This window comes from Oncorhynchus tshawytscha, linkage group LG06 (genome assembly GCF_018296145.1).
Source record: "Oncorhynchus tshawytscha isolate Ot180627B linkage group LG06, Otsh_v2.0, whole genome shotgun sequence".
In the NCBI taxonomy this organism is placed as follows: domain Eukaryota; kingdom Metazoa; phylum Chordata; class Actinopteri; order Salmoniformes; family Salmonidae; genus Oncorhynchus; species Oncorhynchus tshawytscha.
The window spans coordinates 72,574,533-72,599,719 of NC_056434.1; the positions used below are offsets into that span (position 1 = coordinate 72,574,533).

General features: G+C 40.1%; 1 protein-coding gene across 1 annotated transcript in view; it reads left to right on the top strand.

The window, feature by feature from the left end:
- The first annotated feature begins 3,318 nt into the window (after positions 1-3,318).
- LOC112253049 (VPS10 domain-containing receptor SorCS3-like) overlaps positions 3,319-25,187 on the top strand; it is a 52,758-nt gene continuing 30,889 nt past the window's right edge. The window contains exons 1-2 of the mRNA XM_024424917.2: positions 3,319-4,216; positions 23,576-23,643. Coding sequence (XP_024280685.1) covers positions 3,503-4,216; positions 23,576-23,643 — 782 coding nt within the window. The 5' untranslated portion in view covers positions 3,319-3,502. The remainder of the gene's footprint in view (positions 4,217-23,575; positions 23,644-25,187) is intronic.

The following is a 25,187-nucleotide window of genomic DNA, read 5'->3' on the forward strand; positions in this document are numbered from 1 at the left end:
TGGTTCAAGGTTAGAATAGATTAAAAGATATGTCATTGATGGAGGTGGTTTCCCTTACTGGTCTGCCATGATCAGTTTGGGAACTGGCCACTTCATTTCAGGTGAATAATCGGTAAACAGAGTCTCATCAGTCCAATTAGACTTCCATGTCAGAGGGGTTGTGGTGGCAGGATTGGCCCACATAGTGTGTGTGTGGTTCTGTGTGTGAGTGTGCATGTGTGTGTGGCGTGCGTGCTTGCGCGTGTACGGCGTCTGCATGGGGCTGAGCTTGAGAGCCACAACAGTAGCACCTGCTGCCCAAGCTTCCAGTTCCATGAATCTCAATTTGTTTGTACAGCCGTGCAGAAAGGAGTGGCCAAATGCAAAACTCCTGAGACACGGAGTCACTGGATTCTCTTTTGCTTTTTTGTACATTACACTCTATAGGGATCTCCTGTGGCACTGTCATAGGTTGTATCAGCCACAAATTGATTTGCTGTCACTTTCAGCCATTATGTCAACAACTCATGTGTGTTGTGATTTTAAATTAAACTTTCAAGGACACTGAGTGAGTGTTACTTGTGATTTAAAACATGCCTTGAGCTGCTTATACAGAGTGTATTTCATAGCAAGTTGGTCATATACAGTAACTACAGAACAATCATGATATATGTAACCGATGTGAAATGGCTAGCTAGATAGCGGTGGTGCGTGCTAATAGCGTTTCAATCGGTGACGTCACTCTCTTTGAGACCTTGAAGTAGTGGTTCCCCTTGCACTGCAAGGGCCGAGGCTTTTGTGGAGCGATGGGTAACGATGCTTCGAGGGTGACTATTGATGCTGTTGACCCGTATCACTGGTTGCTGCGGAAAAGGAGGAGGTCAAAAGGGGGGTGAGTGTAACCGATGTGAAATGGCTAGCTAGTTAGTGGTGGTGCGTGCTAATAGCGTTTCAATCGGTGACGTCACTCACTTTGAGACCTTGAAGTAGTGGTTCCCCTTGCTCTGCAAGGGCCGAGGCTTTTGTGGAGCGATGGGTAACGGTGCTTCGAGGGTGACTGTTGATGTGTGCAGAGGGTCCCTGGTTCAAGCCCAGGTTGGGGCGAGGAGAGGGACGGAAGCTATACTGTTACATATACACTGAGTGTACAAAAGATTAGGAACACCTTCCTGATATTGTTTGCCAGGGCATGGACTCTACATGGTGTCGAATGCGTTCCCCAGGGATGCTGGCCAATGTTGATTCCAATCCTTCCCTGTTGTGACATGTTGGCTGGATGTCCTTTGGATAGTGGACCATTCTTGATACACATGGGAAACTGTTGAGAGTGAAAAGCCCATCAGCATTGCAGATCTTGACACAAAACGGTGTGCCTGGCACCTACTACATATCACATTCAAAGTCACTTAAATCTTTTGTATTGCCCATTCACTCTCTGAATTGCACACATGCACAATCCATGTCTCAATTGTCTCAAGGCTTAAAAATCCTTATTTAACCGGTCTCATCCCCTTCATCTATGCTGATTGAAGTGGATTTAACAAGTGACATCAATAAGGGATCATAGCTTTCACCTGGATTCACCTAGTCAGTCTGTGTCATGGAAAGAGCAGGTTCTTAATGTTTTGTACACTCAGTCTACATGTAAGTGGCAAGAATTGTTTCTTACGTGAGTTTCATAACTAGCATATTACAGTTTATATTGCAGGTTTTGCTACATTATTGTCATTCATTAGCAAGAATAGGATAGAAAGATAATTGTAAAAAGAAGTCATAAGAGATCCAAGTTGGATAAAGTGGGAGTAATTGCATAGCCTAATTATTCTATGTAACGGTTGCCCTCTCTTTTGATGCAGCAAAATGCTTTGTCTCCTTCCTTTGAGGCAAAGACACTTTGGCCTTGAAGGAAATGGAAATCTTTGTTCTAATTTTTTTCTATCAGAGCGCGATTGACAGGTGAGGTAAATATCACATACATTTCAGTCACTATCTCCTGCATAATTATGTTCTTCATAGACCTCCTCCCCACTTTGCTCTCCTGTTTCTCAAATCAACTCTGCCATATCCTCAAAGATTGAGATACAATTATAGGGAGCGCTGACTGACACTGACAAAAGGAAATGACTCTTGATTTGCTGTGCACCTCTAATTGAACTTAATCATTTTCAATTAGCATATCATTATAAAGAATGCTACTTCTCCTCAAATGTATGTAAGTAGGTATTAATACATTGTTTACTTGATAAGGAAAGTGTATGCACATTACCATACTTTTCAAAAACAGGCTATATGGCTGGACTTACAAACAGAACATTTAGAACACCAGAATAGGATATAGTATTGCTAGAGGGCATAGAAATTCTTGAAAAATACAGCAACCATACAGACTCAATATAATTTCAAAGCACATTGTTTGTTTGGCCTATTAAAAAAAATGGTACATTCAAATATGCACAGATAAGTTGGATAAAGATCAACTGCTGTTTTTTTGTGTTTTTTTTCTTCCAGTTTTCAGTTTTCTGTAGCACAGTGATACACAGCAATGAGAGTTTTCCATGACTCCGCACCACCTCTGAAGAACAGCTAGACTGCCATGTTCTGAGCTGGTTTGAGCCGATGACAATACTGTCATTCTTGAATACTTCTTAACCCAAGGCGTTCCTATTGTTTTCCTGGCATAGTTCACCCAAAATAAACATTTACATGATTTTCTACTCGATTTATGTTGCAGAGGTTTGGAAGGAACTTCCATGCTAGGGTATACCTTGTTGAGAGCCATTTAATGGAGGTCCGTGGAAGCTAATGCCAGCCAGAGGCTGCTGAAATTAATGAAATAACCTAAATATGCACAACATATAAACTGTCTAAGTCAAGGTTAGAAGAAAATCATGTACATTTGTATTTTCGGTGAACTCTTCCAAATGTAGGCCTAAATACACATACATGTCAGAAAATTGGCAACATACTCTAGATGTTTCTTCCTTCAAATCTACAAAATATATCCAAAATGTGCCTATTATGTGCATATCCACATGGCTTATTGGTTGTCTATTAAAGCTGTACACTCACCTGTTCTGCAGAAGGAAATTCAATGGTAAAGATTGGTTCACCCGACAAAACATGAATCTCAGTATAGGCAAATGACGCACTGGAGGAGGCTATCCAGTTGTCCGGATAACTATTCCATATGGATTTGGAAAATAATGATACTGCCACTAATTCATGTTGATTAAAAATAAATAGACAAGTTTAGATATTTAATGCGTTTTTAACATAATTCTTGTCCTACACACCCCTCCAATTGCCACAATCACTTTCTGTCGGGCGCATTTTGTCTGCTGTGCAGCGCCTCCCCAACTGGTTGTTGGTCACTTTGACAAATTCCTGGACGTGAGCAGATCAGTTTAAGCGACTCTTGATTGTAACGGTAACGCAGTGAATATTTCACAAGTTGATCAATCTACTACCACCGTCAAACGTATTTTTATTTTTTAACATATTTGGCAACAGTGAGTTGAAAACCATGGTCGTCTCGGGGTCAGTTTGGTGTTGGGCTCTTTTGACTTGCATTTTAATCTCTTTTTACAATATGTTGACGGCATACGCTGAAATAAGTTGGCCAGCGAGTTCCACGACGACGAACGTTTGGTTTAACCGTATGGATAAATTGCCTCTGGAGCTGCGCGCAAACCTAAAATCCGCATGGGTCAAAGTCCCAAAGTATATCGACAAGGAATCCACATTTTCCAGAGATTTTAGAATGGAAACAATTGATGGAAAAGCCGTAGGTCCAAAAGGTGAGGAGAAATTGCCAAAGGACTTGGACGGAGTTATTGGGAAAGTGCCACCAGACGCTGTATCTACTGTCAGAGATAAAAAGGCGCCAAACCGTTCCAAGCATTTTACTGCTGACAGCAAAAAGTCTGTCAGTACCTTTGAAGTTAAAGACGGTAAATTTGCTTCAAGTAACCAAACGAGGACAAAGCGAAGCACATCATTTGGCGAATATTCGGACAGGAGTCAAATTGGAGGTCCTGGTGACGCATTTTCAGCCGAGAAGCTTGTGGAGCCTTTACAAGGCGTTTACAGTTCGAGGACAGAATACCGACGAACTGGGGAGGACGCAAGAACTAGCCCGAGGCAAAGTGAGCCGCTTCTGGTTACCTCCACTTTCCCTCTGTCCGGAGACTCTGCGCACAACCAGGCAATGGGGCACTGGGTTGGAGAAAACAGCAGCGTGAGTTAAAATAAATTAAAGTTAATAATGTACAAATGGTGTGCATCTCTAAAGACGATTTTTAACTCAACATTTTAGTCTTATACTCAATGTATCACCTGCAGTATATTTCAAAAGCCTAGCATTCAAGTTGCGTATCATTACGCACAGCTTTTTCACCCCGCGCGAAATAATGCATGGTTTTATTGTCAATTAAACTCAGAGGGAGCATTTCTCTGAATCATTTAAAGACATGAGATTATTCATGTATAACATGTCTGTCTCGTGATTGAGGTTACTTTGCTTTATGGCTAATTAATTATTAGTGCACAGGGGCAGACAGTGACCTGTGAAACATTGTCCTCCTCCTTTTCTCTTTTCAGCAGCTCATGTCTAAGACAATTACAACATGTAAAAACTCTGCTGGTGATAGAACTCACCACTATAATTGGGCCTCTGTTGCATCCCTGTTGTGCCGTATGTCTGCATCTTCTCTGCTGTCTGTCTGTCTGTCTGTCTGTCTGTCTGTCTGTCTGTCTGTCTGTCTGTCTGTCTGTGCTTCTCCTTGTTCTCCTCTGTTGTCACTCTGTCTGTCTTTGCTTCACCTTGTACTCTGTCTGTCACTCCTAAGTGTTAATGGCTATTACATATAGAGCCAACATATTAAGAAACTGGCAGTACAGTACATCTGTGTCTCTCTGTTTTCTTCCTACCTCCACTGCACTCACCTCTGAGCTGTCTCTGCTAAGCCTAGCATCCTTTCTCACATCACTGGTGCCAGAAGACCAGGGGACCACACTGCCTGTACTGGGCCCAGCAACATCCTGGTTGTGAATTAATAAACAGAATTATTAGATAAAGACGAACAATTACTGAATAAATGCCTAATAGATGACTATTGGCCCATAATACCTTATGAAAGCCCCCCCCATGCTAAGGGTTCATTACTATTACATATATAATACAGAGCCAAACTATCAATAAACTGGCAGGACATCTGTGTCGGTGTGTGTGTTTCTCTCTCTGTTCTCCCTACCTCCACTACACATGACTGCTGCAGCAGCTGAGATGTCTGTGCTGTAAGCCTAGCATCACTGGGAACAGAAGACCAGGGGACAACACTGCCTGTGTTTATTTTAAGGTCCATATTAAACCACTTATAAGGCATTATAAGGCATTTGCAAACCGTTTGCTCATCACTCATTGACCATTACTCCCACATTTGTAAATGTTAGTAAGCTAGTTATTCACACATGTATATATATTTCCTTAAACATCCTGTGTTTTGTGCTTATTCTTTTACCAAGTACTGCAGGAATGTCTACCAATGGCATGCGCAGCTCTTTTGGGGAGAAATTACACTTGTCACTCAAAACAGTGTAAATAGCACTCACTTTAGATTAGGGTCTGCAAAAATATTTTGCTAATTATTAGTAAATTGTATACTCATGTGGTAGTAATAATTAATAAATGATGAACACACAGTTAATAAATCCTCATACATGGTTTATTCTGGACCCTTAAAATAAAGTGTTTACCCATCCTAGTTGTGAATGAATAAACACAAATATTAGCCAAAGAACAAAATCACAGAATGAATACCTTATAGATCACCATTGGCTTATTTAGTACCTTATAACAGTATAAATTCATATTTCAAATTAGTGCCTGACGCGTTCCCCCCTGCCTACTTTGCTAAGTGTTTAAATATTAGGCTACATATCATTCAATAGAAGAAAACAGAGCGAGGAGAGAGAGAGAGAGAGAGAGAGAGAGACAGATCCTTAATGCTTTGGCTGCAGCCAATGGCTACATTAAGGACCTGGCTGTCTCTCTCCCTCCCTCTTTATCTATTTTATTATATTGAATTCAATAAAACACCTTCTGTGTTTGTCATAGAGTGATGCCGGAACCAGTTTATGTGGATGCGGATAGATTTCCTGTGTATGCGTATCTTTCTGCAAAGAAGTGACAGGCCTTTCAGCGAATGAAATAGGCGGGAAATATGCAGGACTTCCTCCAAACCAGAGACAAATTAATCAGTTTTTGGCACTGATATGACTATTCTATCTCATTCCATTATAGAGAAAAACATATTCATAATAGATTAAATACTCTTATAAACAACAATCTGCACAGACAACAAACAATCATTTTGTGCAAAAAAAAATCCAAGTTACACAGGCCCACTGGGCTAAAAATGAAGCATCCCGTCAGGCATTTGCCCAAAATGCCAAATGACCAGTTCGCCCCTGGGCTGTTGGCTACCCAGGTTATACTCTGCGGAGTATTTCAGATTTATACAATTTATTTAATGCCTCCTTTGTCCATGGCATTTGGCCCACTGTTGTAATTTCAAAATTAGTCCAAGTGTCAACATCAGTAAGGTATGGCAATAGTAGGAGAAATAGGTGTGGTCTAATCTACACTGAGTGTATAAAACATGAATAACACCTGCTCTTTCCATGACAGACTGATCAGGTGAATCCAGGTGAAAGCTAAGATCCGTTATTGATGTCACTTGTTAAATCCACTTCAATCAGTGTAGATGAAGGGGTGCAACTCAAAATTAGGAAGGTGTTCTTAAAACCAGTTAAATGTAACTAAATGTAATCAAAAATGTCATCTACATAGTCCCCCAAAGTAATTATTTATATTGAGAGGGCCATAAACAATAATTAGTAATGCTGCATACTCCAAGAAAGGTTCAAATTTCACCTTTCTGGTACATGTTTTGGGGGTGTAGTCACTTTGGAGGACACACGCTCAAATACACAGTAAAAATATGATACAAATATTAAATATTTTATATGATGTATTTCCTATTCAATACAACTGTATGATTAAGGCCTGAAATTACTTATATGCTTTCTAAATATATCACCTTCCTTATAACTGTAAAATACATATTTGTATGTTTAGTGTTAGAGAAAATGTGCATATTTGCTAAAGATCTCTCTTGATGAAAACGTCTGCCCCCATCGCAGTGAACGTCTCACATAGCTGTAGCTTGGCTTCCTGAACTCATTAGGAACTCACCTTTCATCACATATTAATATTCTCTCTCTATGACAAACAAAAAGTGTTTTATGTTTAAAATATATGAATTATCTTAGATTACTGGCTATAAATTGATCTATGAATGTGCTACTGCGACGAAACCACTCTCTCCTGCTGCAATACTTTGCTAGTGGGCTCCCAAGTGGTGCAGCAGTCTAAGGCACTGTATCTCAGTGCTAGAGGCATCACTACAGACCCTGGTTAGATTCCAGGCTGTATCACAACCGGACGTGACTGGGAGTCCCATAGGGCGGCTCACAATTGGCACAGCGTTGTCCGGGTTAGGGTTTGACTGGAGTAGGCCATCATTGTAAATAAGAATTTGTTATTAACTGACTTGCCTAGTTAAATAAAGGTTAAACAGAGCATGTGAGTAGTCAGGAGCCAGGAGTTGATGGACAGTCAGAAGAGCTAATGAAATGGTAGAAGGGACATCCCAGGTTCAAGTGGTGTCAGATTTCACATTCCGCTTCACACAGGCCAAATATACATACGCCTGTGTCCGTGAGAATCAGGGCTATCGCTCAATGCAATCCATTTAGATATATGACGATTTATAAGCAAAGATGCTGGTCAGAACCGGAACCAGAACCATGCAGGTTCCCAAAACGGGACATCACATCTAAGATGTTTTGATGTTTTTTTGTTAACTGTGTGGTTTGAGCCCTTAATGCTGATTGGCTGACAGGCGTGGTATATCAGTATACCACGGGTATGACGAAGCATTTATTTTTTACTGCTCTAATTACATTGGTAACCAGTTTATAATAGCATTTAGGCACCTTGGGGGTTTGTGGTATATGGCCAATATACCACAGTTAATGGTGTTGCGTCTTGCCTAAGAACAGCTCTTAGCGATGGTATATTGGACATATACTACACCACCTCGTGCCTTATTTCTTAAGTCTACTCAGTGTATAATAGGTTACCGCAGTATGTAAGTGTGGAAGTCATTGACACTGTAGTCCAAACTGTTTAGGGGTCTATTGGAACATTTCACTTTCTGTAGTCTCATGAGATCCGCAAATTCACTGTTGCTGATGGGGACTATGTGTAGCAGATGTAGTTCAGTGAACTATACCTTGCCTGGGTAACTTTGCCAGAGAGCTGAAGACTCATGTTAGAGCTCAGGGATATTGCCATAGCTCAGTGGGCTACCGTGGTATTGAGGCGCACATACAACCGGGGGTTGGATACCTGATTGATTACATCATACACCACCGTGGAAGGCTGTAATGAAGACCATGTTACTCTGTGAATGTTCCCCCACAATGTCTTAATGACATAGTATTATGCGTTTGTGGGGTTGATGACAGACTGCTTTGCGGTTATTGAATAGTGTTAGTGTAATTATTCCTGTCAGTACAGTGTAACAAATATTGTGATTACTCACTCATTGTTACACTGCACTTGCCATGTGTTTAGGATTAGAGTTAAGATTAGAGTTAGGGTAAGGGTAAGGACAAGGGTAAGGATTACAGTTGTAAGTGCAGTGTAACAATTTGTAATTACAATACTTTTTACACTGTACTTACAGGAATACTTATACAGTAATAAGGGCACTTGGAGTGTTAGCCTTCCACTCCTATAACTATATTTGTACTCCTCCAAATGACACTTCTATTTGCTTTTATCATGAATGATTTGTGTGAAGGGACCATAATGCAGAACATCACTGTGGGGCCTCAGCACTTCCACAGCACTCAGATTCATTTGGCTTCACAAAGTGCATTTAAAGTCAATGCTGCACTTCTGATGCACGCACACACACACACACACACACACACACACACACACACACACACACACACACACACACACACACACACACACACACACTCATTATGTTATGGACTTAATCAGAGATGAAGCAGGCTGTGAATCAAATTTGACAAGCTTGCATGTAAGGAATTATGAATAACTGTCACAGCATAGTAATATTGAGGAGTATAGCCTCATTTGTTGTTATTGTTTATCTATTTATTTTAATTGGCAGGAGATATTATGATGTTCCCCATCTTTTTTTCACTCAAATCTCACCTTCAGTTAAATCATGATCCTTTCAACATAAAATTGCAGAGGTTTTGACATTATATAATCTCAAAATGCAACTGTTTGAATGTACAGGTACTGTATATACCAAATTCTTGTACTGACACCTTATGGATGCCAGAATCTACAGAACCTTGTTAACTAAAATATAATGTTGTCATGTGGCATCCCTTACAATGGTGCATGAGCCACACACAGGCACCTGCCTGAAGCAAAACAGTTAATGCTATCATGTTCTAAGCTGAGCGAGGTCGTGAAACACTACTCAGCCGATGTCTCGTAGTGCCATTCATACATCCATTATTTCTCAGGTGCTTGGAATGCAAGGGACTTATTATGGAGTAAGGAATCCTCATACACTTTGACGTTTTAAACATAGCAAGCATGGCTGTGTGGATTGGGGATAATGGAGTGTTGGCCTACAGCAAGCATTTAAAGACTAATGTTGTTCGCCAAGCTCAATCAATGCATAGGGGCTTTCACCAGAGTTATGCTTGGATGAAATTGGTACTTCACAGAATAACTTGTCATCACTCACAAAGACAAACAATCAATTCAATCCATATTTGTGATTAGGAAAGACCAAGGTCTTTCTATAGCTAAGCAATATATTTTTTGTTTGTCATTTGCTACTGTGTTTTTTTGTTGATGTCCTTTTGTAGATGTCCTTTTGATTACAATCAAGATGGTGGGCTTTTAGGTAACTAAATGTAACCAATCAATATTTCACTGCAGGTGTTTGATGAAAATTATTTCTTATGAATATATGAATACATTCATCCTTATTCATGAGAGCAAAACTTGTCACATATTGTTCTGTCATAGGTGTTTATCTTCGTGATTGCACAACTTGCTTTCACAGTCTGTTATTAATGTGTGCCTGATTATTAGGTTACCACAAAATTCAAATCTCTGAAAAGTTTGAGGGGTGCCTCGAAACAGCAACAGTAATCAGAGTGAGCATCACCAAATGTGTTCAGCTAATGAAAATACAGCTTTTCTAAATTACTTATTTTCTACCTCTCTTTTTATGCTATTCCAATCCGAGAAGGCAATGTACCAGTTTTAACAATGAATCAACTTGAGATGTATTTCAGTGGCCTCTGAATTGCCTGTGCTTGCCAGTGCAGTGAAATGGGTTGCAATCTGGAGAGAACAACAGAGGCACAGTCACAGTCTTTCTTCTCCTGCTACCTGCCAGCTTTGTGCTGTTTGACAAGTCTTTCTCAGTGGCACTGCAGATCCAACTAGTGTGTTGTGCATCAGGGGCCCAATTAAATGAATGTGTTTGCCACGATGTCTAGACCAGGGCTCTCCTACCCTGTTCCCGCAGAACTATCATCCAGTAGGTTTTCATTGCAACCCTAATCTAGCACACCAGATTCTAATAATTAGCTGGTTGATAAGTTGGACCAGGTTAGTTACAACTGTGGCTGGAGTGAAAACCTACAGGAGGGTAGCTCTCCCGTAGTGGAGGCTGCTAAGGGGTGGATGGTTCAAAATAATGGCTGGAATGGAGTGAAAGAAATGGTATCAAACGCATTCCATTCACTCCATTCTGGCCATTATTTTGAGTTGTCCTCCCCTCAGCAGCCTCCTCTGCTCTCCAGGAACAAGGTTGGACACCCCTGGTCTAGACCTATCAGGTCACGACTGGCCTCTCTCACGATCAAGTCTGTTTTTCTTTAGTGGAGATGTTGATGGCTATAGAGTAAAACGTAGTTTGGGGAAAATGGGTGGTGTTTAAAACCTCGCCATTAGCTGGTGTACGTTAATGGATTGATTTAATTGTTAATTCATTAACCTATTACAGTGAAACAAGGCTATGCCTGCTGGGAAAGCTAATATATGTGAAATCAGGATATTTAGTTACCATACACCAGATAGTCTTTCAGACCTTTTCAACATTTACCAACTTGGATATTTAAAGGTAATAAAGAAACAAATCAACAATTATTACCTGGAATGAATATACAAGTAAAGGTGAGTAAACACACACCACGGTGGCCGGGTGGACTCTTTTTACTAGTGGAGTATGCTAGTGGAGGTGAGTAAACACACACCACGGTGGCCCAGTGGAATCTTTTTACTAGTGGAGTATGCTAGTGGAGGTGAGTAAACACACACCACGGTGGCCCAGTGGACTCTTTTTACTAGAGGAGTATGCTAGTGGTGGAGGGTAAACACACACCACGGTGGCCCAGTGGACTCTTTTTACTAGAGGAGTATGCTAGTGGAGGTGGGTAAACACACACCACGGTGGCCCAGTGGACTCTTTTTACTAGTGGAGTATGCTAGAGGAGGTGGGTAAACACACACCACGGTGGCCCAGTGGACTCTTTTTACTAGAGGAGTATGCTAGTGGAGGTGGGTAAACACACACCACGGTGGCCCAGTGGACTCTTTTTCTCCCAAGATATGGCTTATGTATTTGTTATGATATGCGAAATTCTGTACATATTCATGAGTATGCAGAGTAGCAGTACACTAGCTCCCATTACGTTGAACTTTTCAGGGAACTTGAAAGGTAACTTACATGTGGTATTGCTTCTGAAGTGGATTTTTTGCGAAGTATATTACAAAGAACCTGATAGTTGACTGATATTAACTGGGTGTCCCTGGAAGTTAATTTAAATGGTATGTTTGGCCCCTCAGGATACTCTTGAGTCCAACAGAAAAGTGTCTGCAGTCTTCTATCACAGTGTTCCACATTTCTCATACAAAATACCCTTTTTATGATGAATGATCATATCACTCCCCTACCTATCCCATTAGAATGAAGTGATATTTGAGGGATGCAATCTTCTTACAGTACGATCCAGTGGGAGAGAGAAGGATAAACTAAGTATGATTGGAGGCATGTAGTTGGAAAGCATGACAAGTCCTATATGATCCTTAGGGAGGGAGAATGTCTAGGACCTGGATCTATCACTCATATTGTTTCTAGTTTTAATGAAATAGCAGGAAACAGGCTGTCCTCTCTACCTCTGTTACAGAAGTAGGATCATAATTTGAACCAGTTTACTACAGCAGAATTGTTTTTATTATTTTGTGGATTATAATTAATGGTCATTTTTGTGACGGTTGATAAATTCTTAGTAAGACTAAATCAAGTCTGAAATTGCAAAGTGGAAATTACAAACTTCTGAAACCTTTTTAAATCTCAAATACACACCAATGTTTAGTTATCCTGCAACAGGATGCTCAAATTAAGATCCTGTATCTGTAAATGAAATACCCTGGTATTTACTGGTGCAGTCCATGCTTGACTGCTGCTTGGCCAACTCTAGCTACATGAGTTACTCTTGACTTAACCTCATCCCCAGGATAATTGCTCTTGCACATACCAGTTCAACAGATAGAGAGCCAGCTGGTGGGCGAGAATACTATTGACCAGCATTTCTTCAATCAATCATTATGCCCCTGATTAGGTGTGTTAGCGCTGGGCTGGAACAAATACCTGGGCATCCTATAGATCTCCAGGACCAGGATGTTTCTCCATTAGCACTGAATGTAGTGATTCAAATCATTTTAAAGGAAAGCGTCTGTCATAAAAATGCAAATCCAAGTTAAGAGCCGACTGTAATCGGCCAATATGGAAATGTTCTGTTCTGTTTTTGATGATGTGAAGTGTTGTAAGATGTAAGAAATCAGTGTATAGGCTGGGGTATTCTGTGAGACCAAGTAACAATCTCAATTTGCCCTCTGCAGCTTTGTGTTGCCTCATCCAAGCAAAGAGAACACTTTGAATTTCAGAGTTTCCGTCCTTGGCTGGAAACCAATAGTGATCTAGTAGCACAGAGAATTGATTTTGTCAGAAGTGTGCTTGTCCGTATGTATGTGTGTGTGTGATAGAGAGGGAGAGAGAGAGCGAGAGAGATGTGTCCAGCTGGTATCACAATGTATATCAAAATTAAATTATGGCTAGAACACCTCTGTTGCCATGGAGTCTGTCCATTCAAGCATCTCCAAAGAATCTAAATCTCTGCAAACAGCTCTTTTCTTTGGTATACCTTTTATGTCTCTGTCTGCTTTCACGTTCCACAAAACATACAGGATTGGAATTCATGGTTCCATAACAAAACCAGGCACTTGGATAAGCCAATTAAAACAAAACAAAAAACAAGAATAGAATGTTAAGATAAAGGAATGACTGATCTCCACAGAGAGTGGGAGCCAATCTGAAAATGATTGGTTGACTTTCCTGGGGCAAAGTTCTCCCCACATCAATAAAACATAAACATGAATAAATGCACTGCTTTCGGCCTTTCCTGGGTCCTTACTTAATTTCATGTATGCAAGTGAGTGATGATATGCATTGAAATGTGTATTTACCTAGAAGGCTCAAAATAATTTTAGTTGCCATTATTGTTTGTTTCGTTTTGGATATTTACATAAATGCAATAATGCATCATAAAAACTCTTGAATTTGGCATGTGCCTTTTGCGACATCAATAGTCAAGCATTGCAGATACAGTATGTTAGAGGTTCATTGCTGCTCGGTCCCTGGTGGCTGCAGTATTTGCATGTATAGTAGTTGTTCTCGATTGACATGAACTGCAGTTGTGCTGCCTACCAATAATGAGAGAGACGTAGGAACATTTTGTCTCCAATGATGTACCCGTGATGAATCCACTTAGCGACAATTTCTCCTTCTAGTTATCTGCCTGGGCAGCATGCTGCCCTGCGGTGGATTGCTGTTGACCCAATTCTATGGGTCAGTATAGTTAACAGTCATGAAGCCAATGGGGAGAAACAACAGATATGTGGAAAATTCTCTCACAATTTAGACAGCATTGACTAAATGGATGCTTAGCCTGAACCCAAATCTTGGCCTGACACTTGTGTGAGGGTCAATTACACCCAAATCAACAGATCATCTCACATGGATTTGTATGATTTGTTCTTCATTAGGCTAATGGTGGGTGAAATCATGAAACTTATGACAATAATGTCACAATGTAATTGTCACCACACATGCCTCTGGCATCACTTAAGCTGTTAAAATGGTATGATATGATATGGTGTCTTTATATTCCCTCCAGAAAGAGGTTTAGTTGGCAGTTGAAATCTTATTACAGACAGATGTAATTTACCATGTGAAGTGTCAGGCTCCGTTGCCACTGACCCATCATAACCAGCAAAACATGAAGAAACGAATACTACACCTAGAATTTTTGGGATGAGGGTTGTTCGGTTGTCCCCATAGGAGAACCCTTTGAATAAGTCTTGATGGTTCTCGTTGGAACACTTTTGGTTCCAGGTAGAACCCTTTTGGAACCTTTTTTTCAAAGAGTGTAGGCTACACTGTTTGGTGGACATTTTTTCCTCCCTCGTGTTTTTCAGAGGCAATTAGTTCGAACATCAGAGCCATTTAACTAAATCTATATTCCAAATTGATTCTGACTCTGGTGTTGGTCCTTGCAGACATGGCGCATTTAGTTATGCAAATGGTTATCTTTCTCCTTGATTGGTTAATTAACCTGGAATGGAGATAGTCCATGCCTAGCAGAGCCGTCGTTTGATTGGTAAATTGTGGGTCAATTGGGTTTTTAGCATTTTGGTGTCGGGCTGGAGGCATGGCATTGTTCTTTAACTCTTGTGTGGCTTCTTTGGTTTAATGACTCGTTCTATGGGTCCCATAAGGTTAATGTGTTTAAACTCACTGTAATTGAGCTTTCGACCTCTCTTTCAGTCCCCATTTTTTATTCATGATGCTACGGCACATTGTTGCTCCTCTCTTGATATTTATCTTCTACTCTCTCTATCTCTCTCCCTCTCTCCCGATCTCCCCCTTCACACTCTCTCTTTCTCTATCCCCCCTTTTACCCTCTCTTCCTCTCTTCCTCTCTCTATCCCCCCTTCACTCTCTATCCCCCTTCACTCTCTCTCTCTCACTCACTCACTCACTCACTCACTCACTCACTCACTCACTCACTCACTCACTCATCTATTTAGGGCTCCCGAGTGGCGCAGCGATCTAAGGTACTGCATCTCAGTGCTAGAGGCGTCATTACAGACCCTGGTTTGATCCCTCTCTCTCTGTAAGATCCACTTCCGGCCAAGATTCAGACTCCCGGTTTTTGACTCAAATGTCTTGGTACTTGGTCAATTTCATGATGCCGTTGGCAGTGTTGGAAAATATAACTAATTGTCATGCTTGAGTAAAAGTAAAGATACCTTATTAGAAAATGACTCAAGTTAAAGTGTAAGTCACCCAGTAAAATACTACTTAAGTAAAAGTCTAAACGTATTTGGTTTTAAATATACTTAAGTATCAAAAGTACATGTAAATCATTGTAAATAAGAATTTGTTCAGAACTGACTTTCCTGGTTAAATTAAGGTTAAATAAAAAATAATTGCTCAAATATACTTAAGTATCAAAAGTAAAAGTGTTCTTTATATTAAGAAAACCAGACGACACCATTTGTTTGTGTTTTCAATTTACTGATCACCAGAGGCACAACACTCAGACTTACAAACAAAGCATTTGTGTTTGTGGGTCCGCCAGATCAGAAGCAGTAGGGCCATTTTACTGTCCTGCTAAGCATTCAAAATGTAACATGTACTTTTGGGTGTCAGGGAAAATGTACGGGGTAAAAAGTAAACTATTTTCTTTAGGAATGTAGTGAAGTAAAAATAAAAGTAATCAAAAATATAAATAAAGTAAAGTACAGATACCCCCAAAAACGACCTAGTAGTACTTAAAGTATTTTTACTTAAGTACTATATATTTTTTATTTTAAAGGGGTGGATCAGCTTTAATATTGCGGATAGCTTGTTGCTTCCATCAATGTAATTGTCTGCATAATTTCCAATCCCCCATTTTTTGGGGGAGGGGAGGGGGTAAATATATATATATCCATATACATAGATATGTACATACCCACAGATTTTTTAGAATATATCTTCACTTTTCCCTTCAACCCCTCCCATCTACTATATCGCTTAACACCATCCATTTTGGATTTCTATTTGCCATATATTTTTCAACTGTGCTGTGATGCTTCACAAAAGTACTGAACCTTTCTATTTTCATAGCTTCTCCAGATTGTAAATTAAAGATAAACATTTTTGCTAAAATAATTATTATATTATTGATTGATTGACTATGACTTTTCAAATCACCCAGTATTGCTATCTGCAATGTTAGTTCAAGGTAAATGTTGCAATTCTTCAGCCATTCCTGGACCTGTGACCAAAAACGAGCTACATATGGACAGTACCAAAATAAATTATCTAATGGCTCTGCCTCCTTGCAGAAAAATCTGCAGAGCTGAGAAGGATGTATCCCCCATATATGCTACCTTTCAAAAGTTTGGGGTCACTTCGACATTTCCTTGTTTTTGAAAGAAAATCAAATTTTTGGTCCATTAAAATAACATCAAATTGATCAGAAATACAGTGAATTTTGTAAATGACTAATTTTTATGGAATATCTTCATAGGCGTACAGAGGCCCACTATCAGCAACCATCACTTCTGTGTTCCAATGGCACGTTGTGTTAGTTAATCCACGTTTATAATTTTAATAGTCTAATTGATCAGAAAACCCTTTCGCAATTATGTTAGCACAGCTGAAAACTGTTGTTCTGGTTAAATAAGCAATACAATTGGCCTTCTTTAGTCTAGTTGAGTATCATGAGCATCAGCATTTATGAGTTCAATTACAGGCTCAAACTGGCCAGAAACAAAGACCTTTCTTCTGAAACTCATCAGTCTATTCTTGTTCTGAGAAATAAAGGCTATTCCGTGCGAGAAATTGACAAGAAACTGAAGATCTTGTATAACGCTGTGTACTACTCCCTTCACAGAACAGCACAAACTGGCTCTGTCACACCCTGATCTGTTTCACCTGTCCTCGTTATTGTCTCCACCCCTCCAGGTGTCGCTTGTTTTCCCCAGTGTATTTATCCCTGTGTTTCCTGTCTCTGTGCCAGTTTGTCTTGTATGTTCCAAGTCAACCAGGGTTTTTCCCGTTCTCCTGCTTTTTGCTATTCTCCTTTCTCTAGTCCTCCCGGTTTTGACCCTTGCCTGTTTCTGGACTCTGTACCCGCCTACTTGATCATTCCGCCTGCCCTGACCTCGAGCCTGTCTGCCACTCTGTACATCCTAGACTCTGATCTGGTTTGGACCTTTTGCCAGGTCCATGACCGTTCTATTGCCTACTCCTTTTGGATTAATAAACATTGTAAGACTCCAACCATCTGTCTCCTGTGTCTGCATCTGGGTCTCACCTTGATACTAACCAGAATAGAAAGAGGAGTTGGAGGCCCCGGTGCAAAATTGAGCAAAAGTACATTAGTATCTAGTTTGAGACAGATGCCTCACAAGTCCTCAACTGGCAGATTAGTTAAATAGTACCCGCAAAACACCAGTCTCAATGTCAACAGTAAAGAGGCAACTCATTAGATACACTAATGTACTTGTCCTCTTGCTCAGTTGTGCACCGGGGCCTCCCACTCTTTCCATTCTGGTTCGAGACAGTTTGCGCTGTTTGTAACAAGTTTCAATACATTTTGGTAGCATTTCTATGTTGAAGATTGAAAAAGAATTTGGTGCATTTTTCCCCATATTCCATCCAGTTTGCTTTATTTTTATAATATTACACTGGATCTTGAATAAGTTCCTCCATTTATTTTTATTTTTCCTCTGACTTATTCAGACTTATTCTGTGCCTCTATGGTACAGTTTTTATTGCTATCTAACTGGACTGTTAGACCTTCAATTTCCTTTGGTAATATGGACTCAATTTGATCTAAATTGCTTTTGTTTTATAGATGAGTACTGAATTGCATGGCCTCTAAAGGCACATTTAAAAGTGTCCCATACAATAAAGGGATCTGCTGTACCTATGTTATGTCGGGAAAAAGTCTGTTCTAAATTATTCTGTCCTAGTTATAAACAAGTTATCATCCAGTAGGCTTTGATTAAATTTCCAATATCCTCTCCCACGTGGAAATTCTGTAAGAGTAATATATATGCCAATTATGTAATGATCCGACCGCATTCTGTCCCCTATCAACACTTTAACTTTTGATGCCAGAGAGAATGACATAAGAAGGTAATCAAGACGACTAGCTTGATTAAGCCTCCGCCATGTAAATCTTACTAGGTCAGGATATGTAAGCCTACATATCCACAAATTCTAATATATCCATGACATTCCTGATTTCCTTAAGTGCCTGAGGGTGATAGTTTGTAGTGTGATTTCCTTTACGGTCCATAGAGGTATTAACATCCCCCACCATAGTGTAGAGTTAATCAATTCTTATATATTTTCAAAGAAGCTTGGATCATCATTATTTGGACCGTATAGGTTAATAAGCCATATCTGTTTATTGTCCAATAACATATTTAAAATAATCCATCTACCTTGATGATCTGTTTGGACAATTTAAACATTTGAATCAAAATGACTGTTAATTAGTATCACCCCCCAGTCCTTTTTCCACAAAACTTCATCTAAAATTTTTGAATGAGTTTCCTGTAAACAATAAATATTATATTCTTTCTCTTTTTACCAGGTAAATACTGATTGTCTTTTCTTATTATCTGCAAGCCATTACAATTGTAACTGGCTATACTTATTTCACCACTTACCATAATGAGACACAACTTTCCATTCTATTTATCAAAATATGTTTGTAAACATACCATTAAAAAGTAACATGATGATTGAGTGTCTATATAGCTGTACCATGATTACATTGCTACTAAGTAAATCTCCAATTGGTCCCCACTATTCCACCCGCTAAAAGCCCTCCTCATCCCGAGTTGGGTTGTCATCCCAATGCCCGGCAGATCACCCCGGATCCCATAGCCCCGGATAGACCAGGACGCATCCTTTGAAAAGAGCACACATTGCTACCCACAGAACAGAAGCAGATCAACCGCCAAATGCATTTCCCATCGCCCTCACCTTGATTTGTATTACATATAGTCATTAAAAAATATATGTGTGTACTGTATATATATACACAGTATATGTATATTTTTTAAATCCTTTTTATCTTATTTTCCATAATTAGCTATTCATATTTGTAGTAATATGGGAAATTTATGCAAAAGATTTTACCTCTCACCAGTCCCGCCATTACCACATTTACATTATGGCAAGGAATTATTATATTAGCAAACAATTATTGTGAATCATTGTATATGGTCCCTAATATCTTTTACTCTCTCGCAACAGTTGTGGGATACACACACACCCACACACAGAGTTTCTGGGATAATGGTGTTGATGTGAGCCATTACCAGCCTTTCAAAGCACTTCATGGCTATGGACGTCAGTGCTACGGGTCTGTAGTTATTTAGGCAGGTTGCCTTTGTGTCCTTGGGCACAGGGACTATGGTGGTCTGCTTGAAACATGTTGGTATTACAGACTCAATCAGAGACATGTTGAAAATGTCAGTGAAGACACCTGCCAGGTGGTCAGCACATGTCCGGAGAACACGTCCTGGAAATCCGTCTGGCCCCGCAGCCTTGTGTATGTTGACCTGATTAAAGGTCTTACTCATGTTGGCTACAAGCGTGATCACACAGTTGTCCGGAACAGCTGATGCTCTCATGCATGCCCCAGTGTTGCTTGCCTCGAAGCGAGCATAGAAGTGATTTAGCTCATCTGGTAGGCTCGTGTCACTGGGCAGCTCACAGCTGTGCTTCCCTTTGTAGTCTGTAATAGTTTGCAAGCCCTGCCACATCCGTCGAGCGTCAGAGCCGGTGTAGTATGATTCAATCTTAGCCCTGTATTGACGCTTTGCCTGTTTGATTGTTTGTCGCAGGCCATAGCGGGATTTCTTGTAAGCTTCCACGTTAGAGTCCCGCACTTTGAAAGCGGCAGCTCTACCCTCTACCCTTTAGCTCAGTGTTGCCTGTAATCCATGGCTTCTGGTTGGGGTATGTACGTACAGTCACTGTGGGGACGACGTCCTCGATGCACTTATTGATAAAGCCAGTGACTGATGTGGGGTATTCCTCAATGTCATCGGAAGAATCCCGGAACATGTTCCAGTCTGTGATAGCAAAACAGTCCTGTAGTTTAGCATCTGCTTCATCTGGCCACTTTTTTATAGACTGAGTCACTGGTGAGGAAGCAGCTTTAATTTGGCTTGTAAGCAGGAATCAGGAGGATGGAGTTGTGGTCGGATTTACTAAATGGAGGGTGAGGGAGAGCTTTGTACGCGTCTCTGTGTGTGGAGTACAGGTGATCTAGAATTGTTTTCCCTCTGGTTTCACATTTTACATGTTGATAGAGATTTGGTAGAACTGATTTAAGTTTCCCTGCATTAAAGTCCACTAGGAGCGCCGCCTCTGGGTGAGTGGTTTCCTGTTTGCTTATTTCCTTATACAGCTGACTGAGTGTGGTCTTAGTGCCAGCATCTGTTTCTGGTGGTAAATCAACAGCCACGAAAAATATAGCTGAGAACTCTCTAGGCAAAGTAGTGTGGCCTGCAATATATCATAATATACTCTACTTCAGGCTAGCAAAATCTAGAGATTTCCTAAGATTTCGTGCACCAGCTGATGTTTACAGATATGCACAGACCCCCCCCCGTCCCCCGTTTTACCGGAGTATGCCGTTCTATCCTGCCGGTGCAGTATATTTCCCGCTAGCTGAATATCCATGTCGTCATTCAGCCACTATTCCGTGAAACATAGGATATTACAGTTTTTGATGTCCCGTTGGTAGGATACTCGTGATCGTACCTCGTCTAATTTATTGTCCAATGATTGCACGTTGGTGAGTAATATTGACGGTAACGGCAGCTTTCCTACTCGCCTTCTGCGGGTCCTGACGAGGCATCCGGCTCTTCGTCCTCTGTATCTGCATCGCTTCCTCTTGCGAATAACTAGGATGTTGGCCCTGCCGGGTGTTTGGAGAATATCACGTGAGTCTTGCTTGTTGTTGAAAAAATCTTTGTCTAATCCGAGGTGAGTGATCGCTGTCCTGATATCCAGAAGCTCTTTTCTGCCGTAAGATACGGTTGCAGAAACATTATTTACAAAATAAGTTACAAATAACGAGAAAACCCCCCACATAATAGCACAATAGGTTGGGCGCCCATAAAACTGCTGCCATTTCTTCCAGCGCCATCTTACATCTCACGTCAATTGCTTCTGTTTCTTGGCCCAAGCAAGTTTCTTCTTCTTATTGGTGTCCTTTAGTAGTGTTTTCTTTGCAGCAATTCGACCATGAAGGCCTGATTCACTCAGTCTCCTCTGAACAGTTGATGTTGAGATGTATCTGTTACTTGAACACTGTGAAGCATTTATTTGGGCTGCAATCTGAGGCTGGTAACTCTAATGAAGTTATCCTCTGCAGCAGAGGGAACTCTGGGTCTTCCTTTCCTGTGGCGGTCCTCATGAGAGCCAGTTTCATCATGCTTGATTGGTTTTGCGACTGTACTTGAAGAAACTTTCAACATTCTTGAACTTTCTGCATTGACTCATCTTCATGTCTTAAAATAATGATGGACTTTTGTTTCTCTTTGCTTATTTGAGCTGTTCCTGCCATAATATGGACTTTGTCTTTTGTCAAATAGGGATATATTCTGTATACCACCACTAATTTGTCACAACACAACTGATTGGCTCAAACGCATTAAGAAGGAATGAAATTCCACAAATTAACTTTTAACAAGGCACACCTGTTAACTTAAATAAATTCCAGGTGACTACCTCATGAAGCTGGTTGAGAGAATGCCAAGAGTGTGCAAAGCTGTCAACAAGGCAAAGGGTGGCTCATTTGAAGAATCTCAAATACAGAATATATTCTGATTTGTTTCACACATTTTTGGTTACTTAATTATTCTTTTTTTAACTAGGCAAGTCAGTTAAGAACAAAAGCTTATTTTCAATGACGGCCTATGAACAGTGGGTTAACTGCAGTACATCATTCCATGTATACCTTTATCAGAAAATGTTGAGACATCCATGCTTTTCTAAATGGAAAAATACAAACCACCATGGCTTTTTACTGAAGGGGGGTCCTTAGAGGAGCCAATGATGTGCTTTGGTGAAGTCACATCACATGCAACTCTTCTGTGTGGTTCCCTTTCCCTCACATGCAGTAAAGCTAAGAGCTAGCTACTTAAATGCTCAGAAAGTCGTTAAATAATCTGTACATTTCTCCTTCAATAAAAAATGGAAACTCAATCTCTGGTAAATGAAGAGTTTTATTCAACATTAAACCAAATGTTCATGGAATCTGTTTTTAGTAAATTGCTCAACTGTAAAACTACAATTCAAGTGGGAGGGACCTGAAAGTCATAGGCAAGAGACAAGGAAGGCATCATTTTCTGTAATTCTTCAGTCATTTTGGCATGACTACTAATATGATTTATTTAAATATATTTGTGTAAAATGGCCCAGAATGAATTCTTCTTTCAAGAAAACATAATTTCAGATACTATGAAGTACTAAAAACAATATAATTTTGAATTCAAACACCGCATTTCTAGTAGAAAACACGCGTTTGTATGATTTTAGTAATTGCCATTGTATAGTCCTTCTCCTCTCTCCTGTCTGACCCCTCTATCATCTGTCATGCACCTTAAGCATTCCCCAAATAAATGTATAATGCCATTGGAGTGACAATAATGCATTTGAACACCATTTCACACTGCCCTCTGTGAATGTGTAGACATTTATGGCCCATATTTCCCTTCCCACAAACACTTTGTGTGCCCATCCACTGTGAAGACAAAACAACATAAGAGCAAAATAATGTACTTGTAGAGTACAACCATAACTAGTACTACAGCAATTGAGTGCTTGTAGAACTAGAAAACCTAAATCAACACATTATTGGTTGAATACGGACTGTTCACATTTTTATGTTGCAGTCTGCACTATGAAAAGTTATCTGATTTTATATATTTGAAGGATAGAGAGAGAAGGAGAAAGAGAGGGGAGTTAGAGATTGAGCGAATGAGAGAAAGAAAGGTGGGAGGACTGGCTGTACTTCATTTTGTTGTTCACTGAACAATTTTCTGAATCCGCTGAGGGACTGTCACAAGGCTTGACAGCTTGCATGGCTGTTCAGATCATTGCATCCAACAGCCTGGCAGATCTAGACAACTTGTGGATCATTTGTCATTGTGCTGTCTTACGAAGATTATATTTTATGGTAATGTAGCAATCATAGTGCATATTCCATGCTGTTAGACACAGGTAATAAATGTTGTAAGTGAATTTGATTGACGTACAGTAGATGTGCCTGCAATTGCATATAATTAAAGTGCTTTTGTTGTTATTTTTAGGTGATCCTGACCTTGACGAAGCAGTATGACTTTAACTTGGGTGCTTTCACTGAGAGTTCTCTGTGGAGGTAAGACTTCATGAACATGTGGTAATTCATATGTGCTGAACCTACTGTAGGGCTCTGTTCTAAAACAATTAGGGTTGCAAAGTTACTGGTAATGTACCAAAGTTACCAGAATCGTCTGTAATCTAGGTAATCTAGGGTCAATTTTGTCATTTATGTATTCACATATAATATGACTATTTTTTATATCTTTGTCCATATTGTCCATACTTTTTTATTGGATAGACCATATGATTCAAGATAAAGTAGTGCAATTAATTTAAAAAAGCATGTAATTATCAATGGCATTATTTTCAATTAACTGCATCTCTTCCAACTATTTACTTTTTCCAGACCTGCCACCAGTTTGGAGCCGAAACATTTACAAAAAAGACACTGACATAGTAAAATAAATGAAAGTGTGTAAAAAAAAAGGATGTTGTTTGCTGAAACCCTCATAATAAACATCAATGTTATTCACTAAGTTGATGGTTTATATTTAGCATAATGTTTTACAGCTTTATCATTCTATTTTAAAAATAATTTCATTTCAATGTATTATTTTATAAATGTTATATATTTTATATGTGATAAGGCTACAAACTTCTTGGAATAACCCTGGTTGTAAACTGTCATGGTCAAAACATATTGATGCAATGGTAGCTAAGATGGGTAGTGGTCTGTCTGTAATAAAGTGTTGCCCTGTTTCTTGATATTGCTATCAACAAAACAAGTCCTACAGGCCCTAGATTTGTCACACCTGGACTACTGCCCAGTCATATGGTCAAGTGACACAAAGAAGAGCATAGGCACATTACATTTGGCCTATAACAGAGCTGCACAGATAGCCCTTAAATGTACACAGAGAGCTAACATCAATGACATGCATGCCAATCTCTCCTGGCTCAAAGTAGAGGAGAGATTGACTGCATCACTACTTGTCTTTGAGAGAAGTATTGACATATTGAAAGTACCAAGCTGTCTGTTCAAACGACTAGCACACAGCTCGGTACTCACCGTCTACCCGACCTTCCCGAATTCCCGGAGACAGTGGAACAATGGTTCTCCTGTGAGGCCCCGGGTTGCCTGGGAGTCCTACCGGAGAATAGGAAACGAAGACGCTGTAAGAGAGGGAGACGGGGGAAGGTGGGGGGCTTAGTGAGATTGAGACACTGGGCGACTCGTCCTTCATTACTGAGCATACTATTCACCAATGTTTCATCATTGGGAAATAAACTTGACAAACTCAGTGCGAGGATCTCCTTCCAGAGGAACCTCAGATTCTTCAACATAATCTGTTTTTCAAAGAGCTGTCTTTCCTCCAACATCCAAATTAATTTTATAACAACCAGCTGGATTTACAGTTCTTTGAGCGGGTAGGAAGAGGACTCTCTGGCAAGAACAAAGGCGGAGGGCTCTGCTTTATGACCAATAACAAGTGGTGCGATGGGGAAAACGTGCAGGAACTTGAGAGCTTATGCTCTCCCGACATGGAATACTTGGTCATCAAATGTGTACATCCCGCCACAAGACTACAACAAAAATGCTCTCAAATATCTTCATTGGAC